General features: G+C 38.7%; 1 protein-coding gene across 1 annotated transcript in view; it reads right to left on the bottom strand.

Moving 5' to 3' along the window:
- Nucleotides 1-849: 849 nt before the first annotated feature.
- LOC104082245 (zinc finger protein 827-like) overlaps nucleotides 850-25,438 on the bottom strand; it is a gene marked incomplete at its 3' end in the record, with an annotated part of 34,454 nt that continues 9,865 nt past the window's right edge. The window contains exons 4-6 of the mRNA XM_009585295.1: nucleotides 23,478-23,650; nucleotides 12,758-13,241; nucleotides 850-1,083 (exon numbers count right to left, since the gene is read on the bottom strand). Of these exons, the coding sequence (XP_009583590.1) occupies nucleotides 850-1,083; nucleotides 12,758-13,241; nucleotides 23,478-23,650 (891 nt within the window). The remainder of the gene's footprint in view (nucleotides 1,084-12,757; nucleotides 13,242-23,477; nucleotides 23,651-25,438) is intronic.

Here is a 25,438-nt window from a genome sequence, read left to right as displayed (position 1 = left end):
AAAGTCTTGTCCAGTTTTGGAGAAGACTTAAAACCTAACTGATCGAGTTTAGGTGCGGAAGTATGAAATCCAGCCTCCCAGACTGACTTTCACATCTCAGTCCTAAAAATTGAAGTCTATTAGAAGTTCAAAGCCTTTTTGTCATTCACTTAACCTGTTCCCAGCAGGAAGAATTCAACCCTTTTACTTTCCCTTAAAGTTAAACCTTGATTCTGACAATTAAACAAAGCATAATTAGCAGAACATACATTTTTATTTGACTCCCTCCAGCTGTAACAGTACATATGTGTAGACACATGCATACTGTCCACTTGTCTGGCAGAAGGATGTACCACTAAAGCAATGTAGGCAAGTTAAAGTGGTCTCCCTAACAGCAAAAAACTGGCTCAGTTTACATTATTTTTTTAACAGTGTATCATATAATTTTGAGTTCAAGATACAGTCAGAAAAAATAAAAGGCTTTAAAAGTCATCATTTATAAAGCCATATCAAGTACAGTTCAGTACAGACACACATTCTTATGACGTTAATGAAGTGACACATGTGAATAAATTGGTATTAACATGTTTTGGTACATTTTAAAAATGACAACACCCAAAAGCTTTAAGGCATCATTTCTTTTGACTTATCCCATAGTCATTAATTTGAAAACCAGAGCATGGATAATTAGATACTATGGCGACAGACCAAACTGAGATGTCTTATGTCTATGAACCTGTGTAGACAGACCTTTTCAATTGTTCCTTCATTTGCTACTAAAGCTAAACATTCCTTCTGCAAGGTAAGCCTGTTAGCATACATGGCAAAAAAAAAATTAAGAAGTTGAATATTATTAAATTAAATATCTACCTGAGAGCTTCATGAGGAGCTCAGATGCTGCCTTGACCGACATATCCTGCCTCATCACATTTGCCTGCGCTTCCTGTGGCTTGAGTTTCTCCTCAGGGATGTTTGGAGCTGAGGCTTCAGATTCCTGGCTGAACACATAGCTGGACTGAGACAAGGCTGAACTTGCAGCTTCTTCATCCTTAGGCTCCTCTTTCACTTTAAATTTAGGAGTCAAGGGCTCTTTTTGATTTGCAGCTATCAAGAGAAGGAAAGAAGTGAGACTTAGTGAGGTATGTAATATAGAATCACAGAGCAGCTAGTAACAGGAAGAAACCATAACCTGAGAAATGCTAGAGCAGGTACTGGCAGCAAGCATGTCAAACAGTATTCGAAGATGCTTCAAGAAATAAACAAACTTCTGTATCTTTTGTACAAAGGGACAGTTTTGAAACACAAAAACTGCATGTTCCAGAGCTCAAGAAACCATCCTTTTCCTCTTACTTTTTTGCCCCTACTCCTCCTAGAAGCATTCCCCTGGTCATTGGTTTGTAGGTCTTTTATAGGCTTGATGGAAGTTTAAAACATCATTTCACAAAAGGGCAAATTTGGCAAAGCCCGTGTGTACTACATATTGAGTTCTTAGAGCGTGGAAAAGAGGCAAGAGATGAGGAGTAGAAAGATAGGAAACCGAAGAGGGGAGTAAAAGGGAAAAGAGCAGCAAATTCTTAGGTCCTAAAAGTTGGTGTTTGTTAAGAAAAAGAACAGAGGGATTTTCAGAAGACAGCTCTGCACTGGAAGATGCTATTAGAGCACTGTTCCAGGTTCTACATCCATAAAAAAGAGCTGTTAGTTTTACAAACCCATTGCATGAACAGGAAAAGCGAGGAACTGGCATGGGGATGGTAATATCCAACTGAAGGAGCAGGGTACTAACAGGTCAAATCAACCCAACAAAATCTGGCAACATTCACCTGCTTAAGTCCTTGGTCTACTTCCTCCTCCATTTCACTGCTTCTTACCTACTCTCCAGCTCCTCACTTTCCTGGCTTATTTCCTCAGATACTCTCCTTCTCAGCAGTTCCCCCAAAATCTGACCCCTAGAGAATCTGAATTCCTGCATCCCACTGTGAAGTGCTCACCATCTCCCAGAAACTTCAACCCTAAAATATGGGGTACAATTGCCATCTTTATCGCAAATAGATACTTCTGTTTGCTACTTTGAGCTTTGTTCATTTTCACACGGTCCATTGCTTTGTGGTTTTCTTTGTGTTTGTTTTTTTATTTATTTATTTTTTAAAGCTACTACATTACCCCGTAACACAACACTTACATCTTTTCAGTTTATATTCCAGGGTTGTTTGATTTTTCTCCTTTCTTATTGGTTGGCAAGCCATTACCAAAGAACAAAATTAAAGCAAGTGGTATTAAACAGGGTACACATAAGCAGCATGTACATACACATTGGTGCTATTCACTATTTCAGAAATTAAATTACCTTATATGTGTAATTTTTAATATGACCTATAAGCACTTTTACCAGTATTAGGAATTGCTTTTTCCTTTTTAAAAAAAAGAGCAAAAGCAGAAATATGAAACATTAAAGCATGCTTTAATTCATCAAAATACAGGTTAAGGCTCTCAAACCAATCTTAACTTTACAAAGGAACTTACAAAAAAAAAATCCATCTATCTTCTTTATCTAGGCCTACATCTTTCTGGCTCAGTCTATTCTGGGGTTTGATCTGGGGTGATGAATGGTCACCAAAAAAAAAAAAAAAGACCCAAACCTTCTATACCACACTACCTTCTGCATTCTTTCTCTTTTAAAACATGACATTCTAGTTGCTACTGATATGAAAAGTACCTCCACCAGGAGCTGAGTGCAACTGATAGAAAGCATTCTGCCTGAACTTTCAGAGAACCTGGAGATAAAAAATCTTTTGAATTTATTCATTTCAAGAAGGTATTAATTCAAATTGTCCCAGAAAATAAAGGAAACATGAGTCTGAGTGAAGAGGTAAAGATGACCCACTGAGAACAATCATTAACCTGTGAAGCCAGCTATCTTTCTGCCCATGAACCAGGGCAGAAAATGAACCAGGTAGAGGAAGCACTATAGACCCAGTCAGCATAAACTTTTACCATTTAAAATACAGAGGTGATATTAAACTCACATACATCGATCAGTGTAAGTTTGCAACCATACACCGTGGTCCATTATAAGCCAGGTTAAGAACAGTGTAAAAACATCCATACACAAATTGAATCATTGTAGCAGAATTCATATAATATCACAGCCTTAAACCACAAACTTTTTTCAGACTCAGGTGCTATAGTATGGCAGGTGCCTTATGGATTCCCCTACCACAAGAAGGAGGATCAAAGGGGGTGGTTTTGGAAGAAATTAGCACTTACTAAACCTTCTTATTACCAAGCCAAAACTTAGCAGCCAATTTGACCCAATCCAAGGCCAAGTGTCAAGTCGTACCTCTATGCTCTTCATCCCAGGGTATTCTCAAACTCTACTGAGATGAAGACAAGTTCTAATAGCTCAGAGAACCAAAAATTCAAGGTAGGTCACGTCAGAGTTTAAATAGTTTCATGACAGTGACACACCCAGAATGACTTGAACAGGGCATCCATCAAGCTTCCCTCTTTTCCTATGTCTCATTTTCCCTTTCTCTCCCTACCCCATACATTAGCTCTCCTACTGTGACAGTACATGCTGCTATAAGCCACTGCTCCCTCACACTCCTGAGCTGCCATCTGGGATAATAATGCTGAAACTATGTTGACCACAAATCTACCAGCACATCATCAGCCATAATCTAAACGAGCTCTTCATGAGATCTGTATGCTCAGTTTGCCCCTGTGTGTCTACAAGACATCACTTATGAAAAATATAAAACTTGGTCAGGTTCCCACAATCCAGAGGAAGTCCTGAAGATGTGCATTTGGCAGTATTATGTGAAGGGGAAAAGAAACCCAGACTATTGTTCTTACCTATGTTGCTGATTCTGCCTACTCTAGCTGCTTTGCTTTGGACAGAAGAGAGAATTAATAAATTAGGAAAGAAATAGCGGTTTATTTCTTTAATTAACTGACAGCACATTCCTTGAACTGACCACACTTTCCAAAAATCAAACATTTTAATTGTAGACAAATCACAAAAATAGAAGAGTTATTTATCTCATTTTTCTTCCCCCATAAAACAAAACCAAATAAAATCAGACAACTATTGGGTCGGTTTCAACACAATTGCTTCAATTAACAGGGCTTTTGCTTTTTCTTGAAATATACTAAAGCAGATTCCAACGTAAATGAAGGACATGTTTAGGAATGTCCTAAATAGAAGGACAATTAAAAAAAAGGGGAGGTTGTCCAGCCTATCAGATCCATACATTAAAATTAGGAGGGAAAAAAAACCACCCAAAACCAAAAAACAAATGACCCCAAAACCAACAAAAATCCCCATCACTCTTGCCTCTGTCCCATCTTAGATCCACAATTATGGGCAAAATTACTAACACATGGGAAATAGCAACTATGATGCATCCACTAGTCATATTAGGGAGAACAATAAACAGATGTAAGAAAAAACATTGCAAATAAGGGAAATAAAAGTTGACTGAGACCAGTTTTTAAAGAACCATATGATTGAGGAATATTTTAAAAATTAGAACTAGACAAGGATTAAAAAGATAATGTTGAAGTCTATTAAAGTCTATTTGAACTACAAAATTATTACTCCCCAGAAGGAATAACATCTTCTATCTACATACAAAAATAGATATACATACATATACTTAATTTATATTTAATTTACATTCATACTGAACTGCAATGAGAACAGACTGAAGGATGTGTTGCCTGCAGACTGAATCAAAAAACCTCAGCAATTTAATTTTAAAATACACAGCGAGGAAAAAAATAACCCCACCCAGCAAACGCAACCAACAGGCAGCAGTCTCTCAAGCAGGGTTGATAATACTCCATTTGTTTCATTCCATTTCACATCCAGAAAAAAACAGATCAAAGAAGATTCCAGACTGCTGATTATTATCTTACTGGCAACTGGAATAATTTGATCCATTTGGCAAAGGTAGATGATGAAAGTTGTAACACTTTCCTCAAACTGCCAAATGCCACAAGAAAATTTGGGCATCTGCCACTAATCTGAAACACTCTGATAGAAGCTGCTAACTGCATCAGTCCACTTACAAGGATTTCTAAATGCTCAAAATGTTTATAATTGAAAGAGGGAAAATGGGCTGATTACTTCAAGCCAAGCTTAATGTTACAAGTCAGAATCAGCAAGGAGTTGGTCACCGTTCCATCTGTCTGAGCAAAGAACATGAGAAAGAAAAAAGAATCTACAACAAACATGCTGCCACAAAAGAGGCCACAAGAAAAAGCATCTACAGAGTCTGGGTCGAAAGCAACTGTGATGAAAATGCCACAGTACACCACTGCACCATCATATTATTTTACAAGTGATGCCTGACTACAGCTACAAAGATGAGAGAGAACAGACCAGTCATGGCTGAGGGAAAAGGGGAAAGTGAGGACACATTCCAAAAGGCATTGCAAATTGAACTGGTCTCCTTGAGATCTTGCAGGAAAACCTCCCTTTGTGATTCTCCTCAGAGCCACCATGGCAAGAGAACCATGGCATGACTTTTATCTGAGGAAGAAAGGACAGTGTTTTATCCAGGTCCTACTGGACCTAGAGTATCTGAATGACACAGGGAGCCTTCCATTCCAGGTAGTAAGTTGTGAGCTGTGGTGGTTAAAAGAAACCAAGGACCTTTGACAGATCAGTTCTGCAGTATTTGGAAGGCACATTTCCCCGACACTGGGCATCATCATCCTGAAGGCAGCTGTTGTCAATAAAGGGTATGACTTGAGTCTTCTATTGTTCTCATTCTAGCAATTGAAATGAGCAGGTAGGTGTTGGCATTCTGCATGGAGACTACACCTTATATTTGATGACATTCAAGAACTGAGTAAGGGGTATAAACACCGCAAAAGAAGCCACCAGTGAGCTAATTGCTTTGCAAGAAAAATCGATGGAATTGGAACCTGCTGGAGAATCTCCAGACTAAAATCCAACTGGGCTGATAAATTATGTTCAACTTATTAAACATAGAGGCTGTCTACACTGTAAGTGGCCCAAAAGGAGAAATACTGTTCTTCCGGCAGGACAGTCTAGCTGGTCTCTCATTTCTTTTTAGTGCCTTCTGCCCTGGAGTGTTAATCTGTCCCAGAGCACCTCATGTTACCCAACCCTCCGGGGAGTACTACCACAGTTACATCTCATTTTCAAAGCCCTCTACTCTGCCCTCAGCCAAATAAACTAACCCATAAGGCTCCAAGGAAGAGGATGGGAACTATCAATGAAAAAGCTACTTATGACTCAAGGGCACTCAGCATTAAAACCTTTCTTTTTATCAAAGCAGTGGAACGGCAGAATAGACAATCATGAGAAGTATGATGATGCCAAGATTTGCCACCTCTGGGCTTCCAGAGACCACTTAAAATATGAGGTCTTCCAAACCATCTTGCTTAAGTATGTTAAAAACGTGTAAGGTTAAGAAAAGGCCATCTAACTATCCCGATCTTCTCTAAAGCTGCTTTGCATTTAAGGAGCTGTAGTCAAGCAAAGTGAGACACAGCACTGGAGAATGACCAGTTCTGCTACTGTCCCCTCAAAATTTCACAATGTTCTAGTCCAAGTGGAATGGAGGAATTAGGCAAATTGCTAAGGCACCTGTAGGACCACACATCCCCCCACACTCCAAGATGTCTGTTATACAGCCAAAGTCCCACCTACTAAACAAGGTTGTGATATCTGTCAAGACCATCTTCTTTCCAGGTAAAAATCAAAATAACAGCAGAATAGGTAAAATTCTGGGGAAGCTGGAGAAAAGAGGGGGAGGAGAGCGAAAGGAGCAAAGGGAAATTTGTTGCTGATAGGAAAGAATTGTTTGCAGTATGGAAATTTCTTCTTTCTACAAAGGAATAGAAACAGAGGAGAGAATCACCACCAGACTGACCTTTATATTTGTTTAAGAAAACAAAAACCAAAACAAACAATCAGAGATGATTGAACCAACAGTGTCTTCAATTCCCATTTTGGATAGATGTGACAGAAAGGCTCATGAGCTAGGACTTCTGCCCTGAGTAATGGTGCAATCAGGGAAGCAAAAGAGCCATCAGTCTAGTCTAGTCTTACATTCCAAGTATAAGAGTTTGTGTAGATATTAAAACTAAATTGTAAGCACAGAGCTGGTCCAGAATCATATTCATGTCTTCTTTTAAGTTGTATTGGGCTGAGTACACAAAAACCCAGTTTGTTATCCTGCATTTTAAATGACTGAATTAGAACAGAGTCTACACTGTTTTATCTTGCTTAATTCTACATATTCCTTCAAGGTGTAAAACATGTGGGTATGATTTTAAGGATGTCGGGAAATTGTGGATGTAAGACTAGCAATTGCTGAAAAGAGATTATAAGGGTGGTGATGTATCAGTGACAAACATTAGTACAAGCTTTTATTTGCCCAAGTTTTAATTAGCTGTGCTATTGCCCTTTTTCAGTTTCATTTTAAATTAAAGTTCTATATGGAAATTATGAAAATGTGAATCTGGAGAGACACTTCAAAGAGAGATCTTGATGACATCAGGGGTATTTACACTGACAGCAGCATTATGGAATTCACAGTATTTTTAAAGTAAGGATATGGCTCAACAATTGCCAGTCCTGTGCGCTTACATATTCTAATTGAAATTTTACATTCTGGCATAAACTATGAATCCTAAATATAGGCAGCACGGTCTTTTCTTTGGAACTTGCTACACAAATACATCAATTATAACAATTTAATTGGACATGCTTTTATTTTATTAAAAATAGCTATTTGAAGAGTTCAAGCCAGTCAGTTCAGTACTGTCAATGGCAAATGCTAAAACATTTCAAATTACTTGTGTTACCTTTAAGGAATGCAGTAATTTTCAAGAGCCAAACAGAACAAATAATCTAAGTGATTACTTAGCCTATCTACTAATATTTTGTATGTAGCTGTCTGATGATTTACTATTTCATTATTCCATTAATGGAATCAGCTAATAAAACATGAATGCAAAATCCAAGTACTTTGGACAGTCACCAAAATTCCATGGTGGCATTATTTTCCAAAATAAAGATTTGACTCCTCACATGGTAGTGACAGCAGATATGACTTAAACTGGGAGAAAACATAGTTTCTCATTTGTTTAACAAGGCCAGCCCCAAACCCTCAGCATGTTATCTCTCCTTCCTCCTCTCTATTTTAATGTTTTTCCACGTGAGTAACTTGGGGAACACAAAAAGAACTGCAGAAGCAGGGCACACTTGATAATATATACCCTCACAAGATGAAGAGACATCCTTTCTAGAGTAATGCACTTGGTGAACACAGAGAGGTTGGGGAGAGAGGCCAGCAATGAAGTATGCTTTACAATTACTGTTTCCACACAGAATTCCTTTGAGATCAATAGTGCAAGAATCCCATTCATTTTGATGGGATTCATTTATTTTCGAATGTTATGAAAAGTAACTGCAGCACATAACATAGGCACAGTAATAACTTCACTGGAGTACACTGGCCATTGTCATTTGAATCACTGTGAAAGCCATTTTTTATTACAAAAGAAAGCAAGCCTTAGAAGTGGGTGGAAGGACATCAGTATTTAAAGAGATGTGTTGAATAACGTCTACCACTGAAACCTTTGAAACAGGAAAAGCAAATACTCTGGAAATTAAGATATGAATGCAGTTACAAAGTTTCAATGTGGAATTAATGGACTGGGGGAAGAAAACATTCTGGCCATGCACTGATCCAGCAAAGTACTTGGGCAACTTAAAGCATACAAGCAGTCCTACTGAAATAAGAGGGGGAAGATTTGAAGGTAAAAACACGCCCACGCTTAAATATTCTTCTGTTTATATGTTAAGAGTCATCTGCTAATTGTCTTTACAAACAATAACAACCCTTTCCAAACTTAAAGAAAATTTCAGAGAACCCTTTTACATTTCTTGTGAATTTAAAAGCATCTCCTACCTTAAACTAGGACCTAGAGAGTGGAATCTGGAAAAAAATGTCAAGATTTGTTCTTATTTTCAGATTTACATTTGGTGATTTGTGTTATGCCTTATTTCATAAAACACGTAACTAAAAAAATCTTTCTGCAAAGCAATGGCACCAAATTAGGGCTGAAGGGATCTCAAAAGGTCACCCACACCAATAGTTCTCAACCTCTTTAAATCTACAGCTCCCCTAAGCCTTTCTGAAAAAAATTCAGAGGCTGTTTTGAGTAGCGTCATCACAATTCATTTCTGGCCCACTCAAAATCAGATCTAACTTTGACCATCTCTAAATTTTTTTCCCCACTTTGCTTCTCTACAGCTTGCTGCTTGTTTTTGTTCAGCTGAAATTTCTTGCAACTGCTTCTGATGTCCTATGGTTCACTGACTGAGATACACAGAGCTAGTCCATCCTCCTGCCTTATATGTTATCAACCATATCTGACAGGTAATTACCTAACCTATTTTTAAGATTCCCCAGTGGCAGAGATGCCACAATCTCTCCAGCCAAACTATCATAGAGGTTTAACTACCTCAACTTTTGGAAAGATTTTCCTAATGCCAACTTAAACCCTACAGCAATATAAACCTGTTATTTTTTGTCCTAATTACGATGAATCACGAACAGATTATTTCCTTCTCCCCGTGACAAACTTTTTAATGCATTAAAGGCTTATTAATGACTGTCCTTAGTCTTCTCTATAGGCTTCACAACCTCACTTCCTTTTATCCATCCTCACTGGACATGTTTTCTAAACCTCCAGTCATTTCTGCTGCTCTCCTTTGAAGTCTTTCCAACTGTCCACACTCTTCATAAGCTATAGTGCCAAAACCTTGGACTTCAGCAAGACTGAGAAGAGCAGGACTGTTTCCCCCTTCTTTGAGGCTGTTTCTCTCTATACATCCCAGTACAATGACTGCCTTTTTAGCACCACTATGACATTGTTAACTCCTCTTCCTTTCCCACAGAACTGTTACCTAGCTAGTTGTTCCTGGTTCTGTATTTGTGCAACTGTTTGTCGAACAGTTGCACATTTTTTACAGATCTTTTTTGACTGCAATTCTTCTCTTTTGACTGTGAGCTACGTTCAATGTACTGTTTTCCAACCATCTGATATCCACTTCATCTAGACTAGAAAGGTACTGCACTGCACAATCAGAAATAATACTGAGAGTCAAGATTATATACATGCTTATTAAGATTCAATTTTAAAATTCATAATAGTTAATAAACACCAATTTTGTACCGTCTTTCACCCTAGGCGCACCACTTAAACTTCTGGAAACTGTAACTCTGAAGGGAGACAAGAACTCCTCCGAGTCACATGCTTGGAAAATGAAGAGGCTGAAACTGCACAGAAATGAAAACCAACAGGCCCTGAAGTCTCCCATGAAGCTGGAGGCATACAAACTGACACCAACCAAGAAGAAGAGGAGCAATAAACATTGGCAAGCAAAAACAAATGTTCATTTAAACCATCAATATTCAATAAGAATAAATGCCAAATTCTAGAAGTCTATATATCTATCTACTGCTCCTTTCTTAGCCACAAGGCCCATCAGAGAAGAAAATTAGATTGTTTTGACATAATTTGGTCTCGACAAATCTGTGTTGGCTGTTACAATTGGCATATACAATTTGAGATGTCAAAAGATTTATATCATTGAAAAGGTAGGGCCAATAATTGAAGTTCTGATGGGCCTAACAAGAGAGTGTCGTAATAAAGAAATCACTCAAAGGAATAGCACAGCAAGCAGTCAAAAAAACGCAGCTAATACTTAGCCAACTTGATAAAGAGAATTACTTCTACTTCTACTCTAAATTTATGCACACTGTATGGAGGAAAGCATGAGCTAAATGTATATAACACAATATAAATCTCAGCAGAGAAGAAACTCCTTTCTTTTTAACATTGCTCTTCTTGTATAGTAAACTTGGTGACTGGCAGTACATTTTCATCCAAATATGCACACATACAAAATTACAGATACATCTCACTCCCCCAGTGACTTTATAACATGTTGCTAGGTAACAGTGCATACAAGTCAGGTTTCAAGACCTTTAGTAAGTCACCATAAAATAACTGCATAGGCCTTTTGCATGAATAATGTACATTTGTATCCTTTTTCTGATGCCAATAGATCAGACATTGAAAACATGACCGTCTGCCAAACTGTAAACAGCTCCCCATCAACTGCTACATGAAAAACAACACATCAAAATGTTGTATGTTTTCTCAGCTTTCAGGCTTTCTTCCCTCTCTTGCTTTCTGCTCTCACTCTTGCTACGTGCAGCCATCATGAGCACTACCATCTCAGGTCAGTACAGTTGATGTGTAGAGCCACTTAGTGCACAGCAACCCAAATTTAAGATAGACATCAGAACAACAACATATATGGGACAGCTGTCAGACAACATAAAAAATTGATTTCATATAGAGTCCAAATTTGAAACTCAATTTAAAAAATGTACAAGCAAACCAAAACAGACAGATCCTCGCTCATTTTTTGTTGGTTGTAATAATAAATTATATCAAGAGATTTTTTTTTTTTTTTTAAAGGGGCGGTTTCTGTGGCTTCTTCCAACCCACACAGCAAACCATTTGTGCCAGTCCATTTCACCTCCTGCTTGTCCTCAGCTGTTTTCCGTTTTCCTGGTTGGCTCCATTAAGCCTCAGGCTTGATTTCTTGTGTTTACCCATTCTACTTGATTCCCCACAGAATTGTGATCCCAGAGGTATAAAGGTCTGGGCAGATAAGGACAGCAAGCCTTTCCAAAATAAATGGCTGCAGTTTCACCAAGGCAATGGCATTAGGACAGAACTAATTCCTTAGTTTACTTGACAATAAAATTTGCTAAAATATAACTTAAATTCCATTTAAAGGAAAAAGGTGACCAATTATTCTCTATTGAACAGGGTATCTTCTATCTCCAAAGTCTAAAACTTGCCATAGGGACTGCCATCTCCTTGTGAAACAGAAGTTTCTTTAGTAACATTTTTCCTAACTTCTTTCTCTTTAAAAATTAAAGGCCAATTTTGAAAACATTTAGTATAGAACATCCCCCCAGCATGTCCACAATTCTGAAGTGTTCAGTCAAATCAATAAAAGAGCACATAAAATATAATAGATTCACCCTAAACACATCCTCCACTTCAGAGTCTCACATATGAATATCATTCTTACAGCAATAATCTGACAGTGAAGGAAAACACAATAATCACAAGCTTTGCATTAGATATGGATTCCAATTAAAATAGTAAAAAAATTTAAAAGCTGTTCATGAATCTCTAGGACTACCTTTTATGAAGTGTTAATAATCAAGAAATACAGTAACATTCATACTTCACACGTATTTACTAGTTAGACCTCAAATACTACTCTGAAATACTTTATTGGTCCTATTTAACAGATGGGTAAAGGCAGAGAACTTAAGAGCTGAATTTTCTAACACGCTGGGCACTTGTGATCCTCAGTGATTTTAAACCAGAACTACATGTATTCAGCATGCCCGAAAAACACACCAAATGAGATTTGCCAAGGTAATTGTCAATGAACACGAAATCCTGGATAAAAAGTTCTTACTCCCAATCCCAGCAATTAAACAGCAAAATCCCCCTCTTCTCTCACCTTTTCCCCTCTTCCCTCCATCATGCACCTCTCCTTATCAAAAGAAACAAGAAATTATAAGTTAAGAAGTTGCAATGTTTTTCTCCCTGCAATTCCATGAGTTAGCAAACCCAAGACAAAGTGTTTCTTAGCCCATAAAGGAGCAGCTGATGCTGCCGCTTGCTGCTCAATTACCTGACAGCTTCATAAGAAAATCTGATGCCATCTTGACAGAGATGTCTTGGCTGAATAGTGCTGATGCTGTATTGGCCACAAAGTCAGAGGAGTCTTTCAGCTTTGTGTTGTTGGGGGCTCTGTCAACAGTGCTAAGAGCAAAAGGTGCAGCTGAGATGCCATTGTCATCTTTGGGCTCTTCTTTCACTAGTAAAGGTGGAATACCTCCACTAGGCTGCCCAGCCACATCAGGTGTTTTAGATACAGATGCTGATCCTGTAAGGTCAGGTCCACCTCCTTCCCTCTGTGGTCCCGGGCAGGAGTCACTATTTAGCTGTGGTGACCCCTTCACCTCAGTTTCTGGTATTTCCTCTTTCACTTTGGATTCTGTCCTGAGGAAATGTTGATGGCAACGCATATGGAGTTTCAGGCTGAAGTGGCGGGAGGAGGTAAAAGGGCATAGCTGGCATTGAAAAGTCTCACCCCTGTCTTGGTGCTGATGAACCTGGTTCAAGAGGTGAAAGATAAAAGCATGTATTAAGCAAAACAGTTTACTAGCGTTATAGAAATCTCAACTCTACACTTCTCACACCGTTTAAAAAAAACAGAAAAGTTAACTAATGGGTGAACTCTTCATTCTGAGCGCTTGGAAAGAGGTCAGGCACTAAGAACAGTAGGATTCTTTCACACATAAGTCAAAGAACATAAACATCAGACTCAACTAAAAAAAATAAAAATCAGGAACATCTGTTTCTGTAGCATGGAAATGATGAAGTCTGCTTTGGATCAAACAGTCCTTACAACTGGATCCTGATGACCTGTCAGTGCATAAAAAGACTTCCAAGCTACAACTAGTGGCTTTCTTGATTAAAAAACAAACCCCTATCTATTACATGTTCTGCTAAGCATGATCATTCTGTGCAACCTCATAAATAACAATTGTTCACAGCAACCCAGCAAAACACCAACCTGCATAGCAATGTCCATCATCAATTCCTGTATCATTAGAATAAAAACACAGCACCTGGCAATACCAAGGCACTACTGAAAGAGTTTGTTGCAAATTAATTCTACCAGAAAATAAACAGCTCTGTGATGGTAAAATACAAACATGAGAGGTGGTGTTTGCCATTGATTCTATTTTATCAGTCAATTAATGATCACAGTTAGTCTTACTGTCCTCATGTTTTGACTGCAGGCTCTTTCTCATAGAGACTGCATGCTCCAGTATGACTACAATGCCTAGTAGCCTCAGGCCCGATCCTCATTACCTTTTAAAGAGAACTCCATCCATCCATCCATCCATATGTAATGATTTACATATTATTTGAACAGACACACTCATTAATATAAACTATATACATACAATTATACAATTTCTTGTTTAACACACTACTCATGAAAGGGAAGAAATAATTGAGCCCAGCATAACAGTGGCAGGTATGTTGAAAAGTTTTTTCCCTATAGCTTCAGAAATGAATTTTAAATCCTGACAGTAGCACTCCAGGCTACCTCTGCAGAAAGACTGGCAAATACATACATTTTTTTCCTTACTAATTGATGAACGTGTGATCAGGACAAACTGGCACCAGACTGAGCTCTACACATTCATTTTTACTTGTGACTCGAGTTGGTTGGAAACATTTCAGTGAGACAGATTTTTGTTGGAAAATGGCAATTTTTTGAACGCAAAATATTTCACCTGAAACATGGAGAGGTTTGATGAACTCTTGGCAAATGAGGCATGATTCCCCTACCCTACGGAGTGGCACTCTACCCCTCACTCCCTGGGCTTGGCTGAGAAGTGGCCAGCTGTGCCAGGGATCCAAGGCTCACTGCTGTAGCCTGGGAGTCCAAAAGCCCTGAGAGCTCCAGCTGTAACCAAAGCTCAGCTCTACACCAGGAAGCCTGGAAAACCTAGCTTTAACTAAGGCTTTTAGCACTTTCCAGTTTCCTGCAGAGCTGAGATCGAGATCCTCAGAGTCCTGGTGCAGACGCTGCAGAGCTCTGGGGTAACAGTAGCATTTCCCAAACACAGTTCTGTCAAAATTCAGCTTGGAGTTTCCCATGGTTGTAGATTTGGCCTGATTAATTTTCTATACAGTAAGAGGAATTCAGTCACAAGCTCATATCCAGCATTCCTAGCTCTACATACACAGGACCTGAATTCAGGTCTGCTAAAATGTGAAGCTGGGAGACATCCCTCTTTTAGCCCTTTTTGCATTCAGTGAAGACACATTTTATTAGTGCTGTGTAACTTCTCATTCAGTAGTTCTTCAAGGGCTCCGGAGATTAGGTACTAAACAAACAGATAGCAAGAGAGACTTTCTCTTGGCTAGCCGCTTTACAGAATGACATTGTCAGTATCGTATAAACATGACATTTACAGACAAATTAATTCTGGAATCTTAAAATTGCACCTAACAACAAAAAAATTAGAAGCTAATGCTAACCTAAGATAGTTTTAAAGCAACTATCTTGCAAAAGAATGACAGCACAATAAGTTCTAAATATTAACAGGTTACAACAGAAATGCCAACCACACATTGCCTGTCCACACTACTGGAAACAGGATGGTCTGTGAGCACAGCAGCATGTAAGCACTCTTCCTCATGAAGAGCACCGAGATGTACTAATGGTAGCAAGCACTCTCACCATGGCAACTTTATCTTACACCCACTGAGATTCTGTGTGCCAGGGTTTCTCTCCAGGATCCCCTTCAATCAACATTTCCCTGCCTACATATTTAACCACTTCTTCTAGAGGCCTCTTATCACAATCATCAATACAATGCCTTCTGAAGGCTGTCACTGCTGCAGTCGGGTGGCAAAGTGTGTGGGAGCCCACCTTCTCTTCCCCAGGAGCATGGCATGCCACCCCTGGCAATATCTTTTGAGAATGGATGAGAATAGGGGGGACTGATTCTTCTGATTTGGATTTTTCTCCTGCCCAAAGACAACAGCAGCATCACCAATGGATTTCTCATAAAATAAAGTACATTTATAACTTGCAGCCAAGGAATGACAGAATTCAAACCCAAATATTTAGAATTTTGAAAGGAAGAATTTTAGATCTACAAAAAAACCCCATATGAAACAACATCAAGCCCAATATTTAGCTCCCAATGTCCTGTGTCCAGTCCCACCATAAGACTTTATTTTTTTTTAATTCTCAAAAATAAATAATATTTATTTTAAAATTTGAATGGTATTAGAAATAAAAGCTAAGAATTAAAGTCCCTTTAAAGGAAAAACTATCCCTTATTTTCTCATTCGACAGCAGCTAAAAGAGCCAAGAATTGCCATTTTATGCTATTTGGAAGGAAAAATCAAGGCAGCAACTATTTGCTGTAGAATAAGAAACAAGAAACCCTGTAGAGCTACACAGAAAGCCACAGGGGAGACCCAGGTCATGCAGTGTTACAGTCCAAAAAGCTGCCTTCTCCCTCCATGAGACAGGGAATGACTCGTACACTGTGCTAATGCTACCCAAACCATCAGATGTCCTCTTTAGACTCAACTAGGCTGTTGCTGCAAGAACCACAGGCAGGAGGAGACAAGAGGGGGGCAGCTGACAGGTTTTCTCCAAAGTCCCACTTTGAGCCCAACTGCTGCCAGGTTTGGATCTCTCTGAATTACACTGCAACAAACCACAGTGCACAACCTGCTCATAGAGATTGGTTCTTTCAAAATCCCATAAAACTACTGTTTGACTTATGTCAGAAACATTTAAGGACTTCTACCTTCTGAGTTTATTTCATTTAACGGTGGATATGCTTCTTGACGGTGCAAAGTACTTGTATCATCTTTATTTTAACCCTACAGTCTTCCCAGTCTCAAACACTATTTTGTGGTTCTACATTTTCTTCAGTGTGTGCTTGATATGATATACGCAATAATTTTCAACAGAACTATACGCTGCTTACAAACCTTAGTTTGAGGACTTGGGTACAAATTATCTATTGGTCAAAATTTTTTTTTTTCATTTGTTTCTTTCAGTTTCTCTCGCTGCCTCCTCATTCTCACATCACAAGAAGGAAAAAAAGAAGCTGTTCAATTTAATCTTCTCTATCACACGCATTATTTTGATCACAACTCCTTTCTATACCTGGCAGTCCCATTCTTTTCAGCTTCTTTCTTCAAAGGGAGTTCTTGCCATCCCACTAATCATTTTCATTGACAGCTTTTAAAATCCCTTCTATTTCTGATACATCTTTTTGATGCAGTGACCAGAAGTGAATATCGTACGTGGCAGCATACCATATGTTAATAATAGCATTGTAATATATTTCAGTGTTAATTCTGTTTTATTCTACAGACATTCAAATATCTAATGTATTTTTTAACCACTGCTGTCCATGCCAAGAAAAGGTTTTCATTGAACTGTCTACAATGATACTTAGGTATTTTCCCTGAGTAGTTACAGTTCATTATGTCAGACAGCCAGGTGCATGATTAGCCTCTTGTTTCCAAGGTGTAGTACCTTGTATTTGTCAACAATAACTTCATTTGCCCCCTTGTTTATCTGTCAGCCAGCCTCTTTTTATTCCCTTTCAAGCCTTGCCTTTTCTAATCTTGATTCATGCACATAAGGTTGTATCATCTACAATTCTCTTACCCACAGTCATCATTTTGTGCAGATCACATTTGCTAAAATATGCACAATTCCACTCTTAGTAATGGAACACCCTTCTGTTAGCCTTTTGTCATGCTTAAAATTGCTAATTCCTTCCTACCCTTTGTTTTACTGTCTCTTGGTGAATTTCTAATTTGCCATAGTACATCACATTGCTTAATTTATTTGGCAGCTTCTCAGTGAGAAGCTTTGCCAAAGGCTTTTTTAAAGACCAAATAAATTTCAACTGATTCTTAAGTCCATGATTTTCCTGACATGCTCAAAACATCTTAGTAGAAGAACACATGATTTTCTTTTACAGAAACCACATGTCCCTATCATATCACATCATTCGTATAATTGTATTTTTTTCTGTTACATTTTTTGTTGACATACTAACATTTCTGGTATCATAAGCAGTTTCTTAAATCATCTTTTCATACTTAAAAGCAACATCCCTGCTGATTTACCAGCCAATTTAAGTCATGGGAAGTATACACTGGCCCGTACAGATGTACCACAGTTACAAATACATGTGATCCCACCTAACAAGGTACAATAGGGAGTAGGGATGAGGGAAACGGTGACACAGGCACGTCCTGAAAATTTGTAGTACTGGTGAGGTAGGTCTTTTCTTTTCCCCTTCCTTAAAGTTGGGGTAATGCTTCTAGTTATGAGGCACAGGAAGGGAAGGATTGGCATTCACCTTTCTTTTGTGGGACTTAACAGGGACTTAACTTTAAATTATTTTTTAAACACTCACAATAAGAGGAAATGTTTTTTCTGAGAATTTTCATCCCTAAGCAAAATCAGAACATAAGGGGGTTAGGGTGCTGAATCCATTCACTGCTATATTTGCTTCTGGCTACTCACTCTACTTACTTTTTGTGACCGAATTATCACTTTTTTCTTTGCCTAATATAGGTTTTATTTTTCTCACCAACTTTTAAGTGGATTAATATTTCCATGAAGGGCATCTGTTTAAACAACTACTACAATCAACAACTACTACAACCTGGCCATTTAGCCATACCTGCCTATCCACTGATTTTTTCTGTTTGGGGTTTTTTTTGTTTGTTTTTGGGTTTTTTTTTTAATCTTTTAGTAAAATGCCTTCTTCTGCAGCTGCATTTGAGTACACTTGAGAGGTCTCCATTTTGCATCTATCATGTGCCCTCTTTTTCATTTCATGCTCTTTTCTGACAAGTTCCCTCATTTGTAAAATATTGCATTTTCCAAAGTTTAGTGCCACAGTGCTAGTTTTGATATGATTCTTCCCCTCAGCACACATACATTATTTATATAGTATTTTCTTTTTGAAACTATTTCCTTGCTTTGCTTGAAAGCAAAGTTAAAAAAAAGCCTCTCTGCACTGGACCAGGTGTTCCAAAAAAAATATTTTTTTTTTCTTTTTTCCTTTAAGATTTAAGGTATCCATGCACTTCCTGTCTTATCCTTGTCTCTTATGCGAAAAGTGACAAGATTAAAAGGCAGATATTTGAAGTTGCTTATGGTACCTGTCTGAGACTCAGGGCACAAATTTCACTTGTTGAAAAGCTGTGCAAGTTTGCTTTACTTCCCCTCGGCTGAGGGGAGGCAATGGAATCACAGGCACCTCCCAGGACTCTTTAAGGTTAGCTTAAACCAAACTAAACAAAAAACTCTCCCATAAAACACAGTCAACCTCCTTCTCCTTCTCCCAATATGGTGAAGATGCTTTAAAATAACCTGTCCTATACTTCACCAAAATGGATTAGGAATGCTTATTCAGTTGTCTGACCCTAGCTGAGGAATAAAGAGGGAAAAGCAAATCACTAAGGGGTAGTGAGCTCCTCCTGCTATCATGTAATTAATAGCCTCTCCCTAATCAGGAAGCTGATTATAACCCTCTTCATATTACACAGGAATATTAATCTGAGATCTCGCTACATGGTCCCTCTTCATAAGCAACAGGAGCAGGAAGAACCCGTGGTTGAGCATCACATGACCTGCCTGCCATTGCATCTAACTTTTCTTTTAAGCTTAATCTTCCTTTTCCTCATTTTCTGTCATACCATCATGCTTCAGCATGTGTTCACAATGCCAACCTTCTTTTCCACTGCTAGAAGAGCTGGCTCACCCATTTCTGCCTTATGTCTATATAGCAGCACAAAAAACATTTATAGATATTATTTTTGGCCATATGCTCCTCTTCCTCATTCCCCCTACCAAGTGCTCAGGCTAATATCCTGTTGCTTTCTTGGAACATATCTGTATGATCTCACAGCCTATCCGTCCACCAATTGCTGAGGAAGATATGTGCATGATCCAAAGACACCAATTGGCCAAAGTCTGACTGATGCTTGTGGTATGGCTCTGAGGTAAATTTAATCCCCACTTCCCTACCAGGAAAAACAGAAAAGCCTGAATACATCTTGCTGAATTACACCACCCCTTTCTGTTGCTTTCTGCAGAAGTAGCACGTAAGATACTCTCTCTCTCAAGGAGAAAACAACATATTCCAACTGAATATATGTTTAGATAAACAGAGAGAAGGACTTAAGCATAACCCTTGCTGCCTGCTTGGACAAGACACCTCTCTCAGTTACCTATTCATTTTGTCCAGCTTCATTTTCAGTATTCTTAGCACCCCTGGAAACCACGCTATGATACCAGAATCAAGTCCTGTGATGCTACCCCCAGATTCCTGGGAATAAGGGCCAAAACTTGTGGTTATGCACATACTATAATTTGTCTCCAAAACAGACTAATAAAATTCTGTACTGTGTCTATTTTAGGATTTTTCTAAGGTGCCTAACACTGTGGAATCTAAATGCCATATAACAATTATAGATAACAGTGTGTGCCTTAAAAGGCAGTCTACTCAGCCTCCCTTGTTCATTGTGTGTCTGTGTGGAAACTTTCCTTCTGCTTCCCTTTTTGTCTTTCACTTCCTTGCCTCCAGTTGTGAGTTAGTCCTGGCAAAATGCCCTTACTGGAAGAATGCTTCATCAACATGGTGGGTAGCACATGTAGATCTGAATATGGTCAGGGCTGAAATCAATCCAGCTTTCTGTTAAGATTTTCTGTAGCAGGGGACAAGACACCAAAAATGTTGGCAATGCTGTATTCTGGGTCAATCAGTTTGACATGTTATAATTACCATAAAATTAGACAGTATTTATATTATATAGTTATTACTCGTTAACCTAAAGATACACACAATAAGGAAGGCCCATAAGGAGACACACACAAACCACTCATTGAAATGAAATCTCTAAATGACCCGTTTCAATGGAAAATGCCTGCAAGAACCTAGAAAAAAGAGGAGGTGCTTCAGCTCTGGGCTGTGCTGCCTAGGAGGAAACAACGACAAACACTATTAGGTTTTGAGGACTGCAGCTGGACAAAAGACCTCAACAGGTTTTGCCTGTCATCCTTATCAATAGAACACAAAACCTGAAAACCGAAGAGCAGCATAAAGGAAAAAAGCTTGGCTTGTGATAGCATCCTAGAATAAAAATTGGCTTATAATGAATGACAAACACCAGCCTAGTACCCTAATTTCGAGTAGCCTTTTTGGTTTTGTAAAATGTGTCTTCACCTGCACCACAGTAGGCTCATGGGGAAGGAGAGAGGGATGGAGAACTAGGGGCAGCTCTACCTTCGCGGGTTGCCTGCCAGGAAAGAGATAAGGCCAGGTAGCTCCCAAAGGATCCTAGGACAACGAAAAGAACTGAAACATCCAACTGGCATAACCAGAACGCTGCATCCTAAGTAGCTCCCAGCTATGCTGTATCGTTTCTGATGTGTATTCATTCCATTTTGAACACTGTTGGCTTATATGTGTGTCAGTTATTATAATCTCATACTTATTTACATACAGATTTAAAAGCAGCACTTTTTAATAATCAGAAATCTGATATTTTTTATTTTTAATCTCATTATCAATTTATACTTTCACCAAAGGGAATTCAAATTATGTCTGACACTGTTGGACACATGACTAACATGTCCCTGCCTCATTCACCTACCTCAATTTTGATTTTTACGAATGGCCTACTCAATTGAGAAAACTGTATGAAACCCATTGAAATTAAGGTAAAACGTTATCTTTCAGGTACTTGTGATTCTTTACATCTATCCATGAGACTATAACAAGGACAAAAGACCAAATACAGGCTATCTAGTTTTGTAAGACAATTGCCTTCATCTTAAATAGAGAGCAGTTTTACCAGCAAAGACCACTGGGTCCATCATGACCTGCATGACTGGACTGCATTGACTAAGGAGACTTCAGATCTTATCTCCATAGTAAGGCTAAAGGAGGCTGTAATCTCTTACATTGAGTCAAGCAGCTCTGGGCCTGACTCTGACCTCAATGATGTCCAGTTGAGCATTACTTGGTAATAATTACTATATTACCAAATAATTAACACTACATGTTACATGTTTGTACAAGAGGTCTTGATCTTTAAGATGACATGGGCTCAGTTAACGAAGGGGTTTACGTTAGGTGGGGAGCAGAAAAGAGCATAAGGGCTTCAGATAGCCATCAATTTGATAGCACACAGAGACAGTGAGAGAGTCCCTAATTTTCTCCAACATACTATGCGTGACCACCTATGGAAATCACCATGCCAAAAAGGAAGGGATAGACCCTCAATCTGCAAATAATAATTCCAAAAAGGCAAAAAATGCAGAGAACAAGGGAATAATAGGGATGTCCTTTACAAAGCAGGGGACAACAACAGGTCTTTGCCAGGGAATAGCAAACTTTTAGGTGATGCCTGCTTCTGTGCAGGCTGTCAACAACTGAAAACAAAAAACCTTTCTTATCATGCTGTGTTCCCATTCTTTCTACTCGTCTTCTACTCAGGACAGCCATCTGAGCCCTCTAGTCAACATGGAATACCAACTCCTAAAAGAGAAAGCCATAAACACCAAACCTGTTTGTACCTGATAAGGGTTAGCATGATACACCAAGGATGCCTGGGAATACTGCATTGATCCACAGTAGAAGAGTTAAGGGATGAGCCTTCAGACTTTAGAAGGATGATTTCAGACCTAGCAAGGACCTGAAATACAGCAAGATCTGCTTCGTGATCAGTGGAATCATCTGGATCATTCACACTGAAGTGAACAGTTACTTGGGTGTAAGCAAGGTTAGACTCCTGTCTAGTGATCTCAGATTCTGCAATAGCATATATAAAAGCTGAACAGGGATTTCTCTCCCCCTCCACACTAGCCTGGTACTCTGTTACACACATTTGCCTAAAACAGACAAAATACTAACTATAATAAAACATTTCACTGTTATTATAAAATTCAGCTGCATTAACAAGGGAAACTTTTTGCACTTCAGCTTCTTCATGCACGGGTAATGGGACAAGTACCATTTTTATTTCACCAAGCACGTTCTGCAGCTTGCAAGACCAGGCACTTTGTACGTTGCAACCATGTAGTACTTCAGCTAAGCAGACAGAGAGTTTCTTTACATCTTTATATTTTTCCTTTTCAACACAGATGTTGCTTCCTTCAAAAGGTCATCTTCAGTTTGAGCCTAAAACTTAGGCTGAGTTAAAAGCACACCTTAAACTTAATGGAAACATTTGAAAACACAACATTATAGTATAATCTGTCATTCATTTTGGTTTGGATCCTTTACTCCTGAAATGCCTTCAGTTAAAAACTACAGCGAGAAAAAAGTTTAAACTGCAGGCCTGTCTTTAGAAGGTAACAGGGACATCCCGTGCTAGTGCTGGCCAGGTTGGTATGCCCACTTAGTGTGATGCAACGTCCCACAGAGGTACTAGCTGGCATCCTGAAAAGCAGCACTGCTGTGTTTGCATGGTGTCACATCTCAGCTAACATCCCTGCCTCTGGTGGTTCCAGGTCCAGAACTAAATCTGTTACAGACAGCTTGTGCCGCACCAAATTGACATAACCCAGGGCAGTTTCCACATTGCATAAAATGGAAAGGCAAGCAAATGGAAAAAAGTTATTTCTTTCTCTTTTTATGGTCTCTTTATTTAAATAAAGGCATCATTCGCAGTATAGCTAGGGAAAGTTTGTTCTTGCAAATGCAAATGAAATAGATTTGATTGACTATTCAAGTGTTTTGATTGTCAGTAAAAGCTTCCCTTACCTTCATGTGTGATTTGAGATTGTCCTTGCGTGCACAGCGAAATGGACAGAGTGGACACTGATGACTTTTCAAACCTGTATGAATCACCATGTGCCGTTTCCAGTAACTCTTCCTCTTGATAACCAAACCACAGATCGGACACTGGAAAGGTTTTCCTCCTTCTTCTTCTGAGGCTTAGCAGAAGGGGGAAGAAAAAGAGAGGATCCTTTACAGCCACTTGTCGAATACTTTCCCCTTGTAAACATACTCAAGATATCATTTTTCAATGCTAGAATTTCATCTGCAAAGAGACACATCAGTTAAACAACAACATGTACCAGAAATTTCAGTTCCTCTCCCCTGCATATCCCTTTTCCCCTTAATCTAGTTATTCTCCCTCTAAGAAAGGTCACCATAATTTATAAAGGTTAATGTCCCAAACATCCTTTGGCTAATCAGTAGAGGATGCTACTCTATCTCACCTGGTCCTAATGTTCCTTATAATTTAACTGAACTGAGATGGATGTCTCTCATAATTATCACCTTGCAGCTTCATTTCCTATCAAAGGCCACTTGTAGTAGGGTATGGAAAATATGCTTAACTGTTAAAAAATGATCCATTTCCAAATCTGATGGTTAGCCAGCAGGGGAGCGAGATATAAAGCACAGAACAATCCACAACTTAACTGAAAAGCATGCAGGTATTGCATATCAGATATATTTAACCCCAGAAGTGAATGACTTCAGAACCCCTGCTGTTGAACTGTTGAACTGTAGTTATGGCTCGAGCAGATGCTGCTGCAACTTCAGCCATCGGGGGTCTTTGGGTCATGGGTTTCCTTCTGCTCCTCTAGTTGTCAGGGCTTTAAATCTACTGCCTTCCCAAATGTTTGCCCTCTGCTTTACTGCCCAGTTCACCTAAGATAAGAAAAGGATTTGGTGGCATTTATCAGGCAAATATGGTTAGTCTACTGAGTGTGGAACCATCTCAAGGTTGAAGGAAAGAGAAATTTCTGCTGCTCACTTCACAAACTAATCATCCATTCATTCTCTCACCACGATTTCCTCTGCTTGTTATAAAGAAAGGCCTAGTATTACTGTGGAATTGGAAGCCTTTTTCCTCACTGTGAAAGACAGACTATTTTCAAATATCCAGAGCTCAGCAATGTGCATCCTGCTATTTGGAATTTCTCTCAGAATATTTAATCTCATTTATCAGTTATTTCCTACTGATAAGAATATAACAAACATCAAACTCCCTTGATGAGGAACGAAGTGATAAAAACCTCCAGAAAGATTTGTCATATCCTAAAATACAATTCTTGCTATTAGGTAGGAAACAAAACCACCGTAATTCAACTGATCAGGCAGTCATTACATAAGTACACAAAAGGACACATTGTCAAAGCATGCACTTCTGCAAGTTCAGAAATTCTCCTTGTGAAATATTCTATCGTGCTTAACATATTATCAAACTGTTCCCCTCTCTGCACCTCTAAAGAGTAAGCCAAAGCCAATCCTATAATTGTTTGTGTTTCAGTTTTTAAATATCTTTACTTCTTCACAAAAGGCAGGAGAAAGACAAACCACAGAAAAAAATACATTGGTAGCATTTTTACCTATCATTTCTCCTCCTTCTATCATATCTTTTTTCCAGCCTCCGGTTATCATCACAAAGGATCCAGAAAAGAAATGTGTAACAAGCTATTACCTGTTTTCCACCCCATTAAAAATAAATCTGCAAACAATATGGGTCAATAGTAATTTAGCACATTACAAAATATGAACTGGACTGAATGCATGTGACTTCACCAAAAACAATGACAATTAATGGCACAGAGGAATTATGTCAATGCTCTCCAAAGCTGAACCATGTTAGCTCTTTACTGTACTACATAAACCTCAGCATAAGAAAAAAAATTGTAGGCTTCAGCTTTCCTTCATTTATATTGATGTCTATTTCATGTCAGATGGTGTCAATT

This window comes from Fulmarus glacialis, unplaced genomic scaffold (assembly GCF_000690835.1).
Source record: "Fulmarus glacialis isolate BGI_N327 unplaced genomic scaffold, ASM69083v1 scaffold41879, whole genome shotgun sequence".
Lineage (NCBI taxonomy): Eukaryota > Metazoa > Chordata > Aves > Procellariiformes > Procellariidae > Fulmarus > Fulmarus glacialis.
Note: the sequence above shows the minus strand (reverse complement) of the source record. Positions and strands in the feature narration are given on the sequence as shown.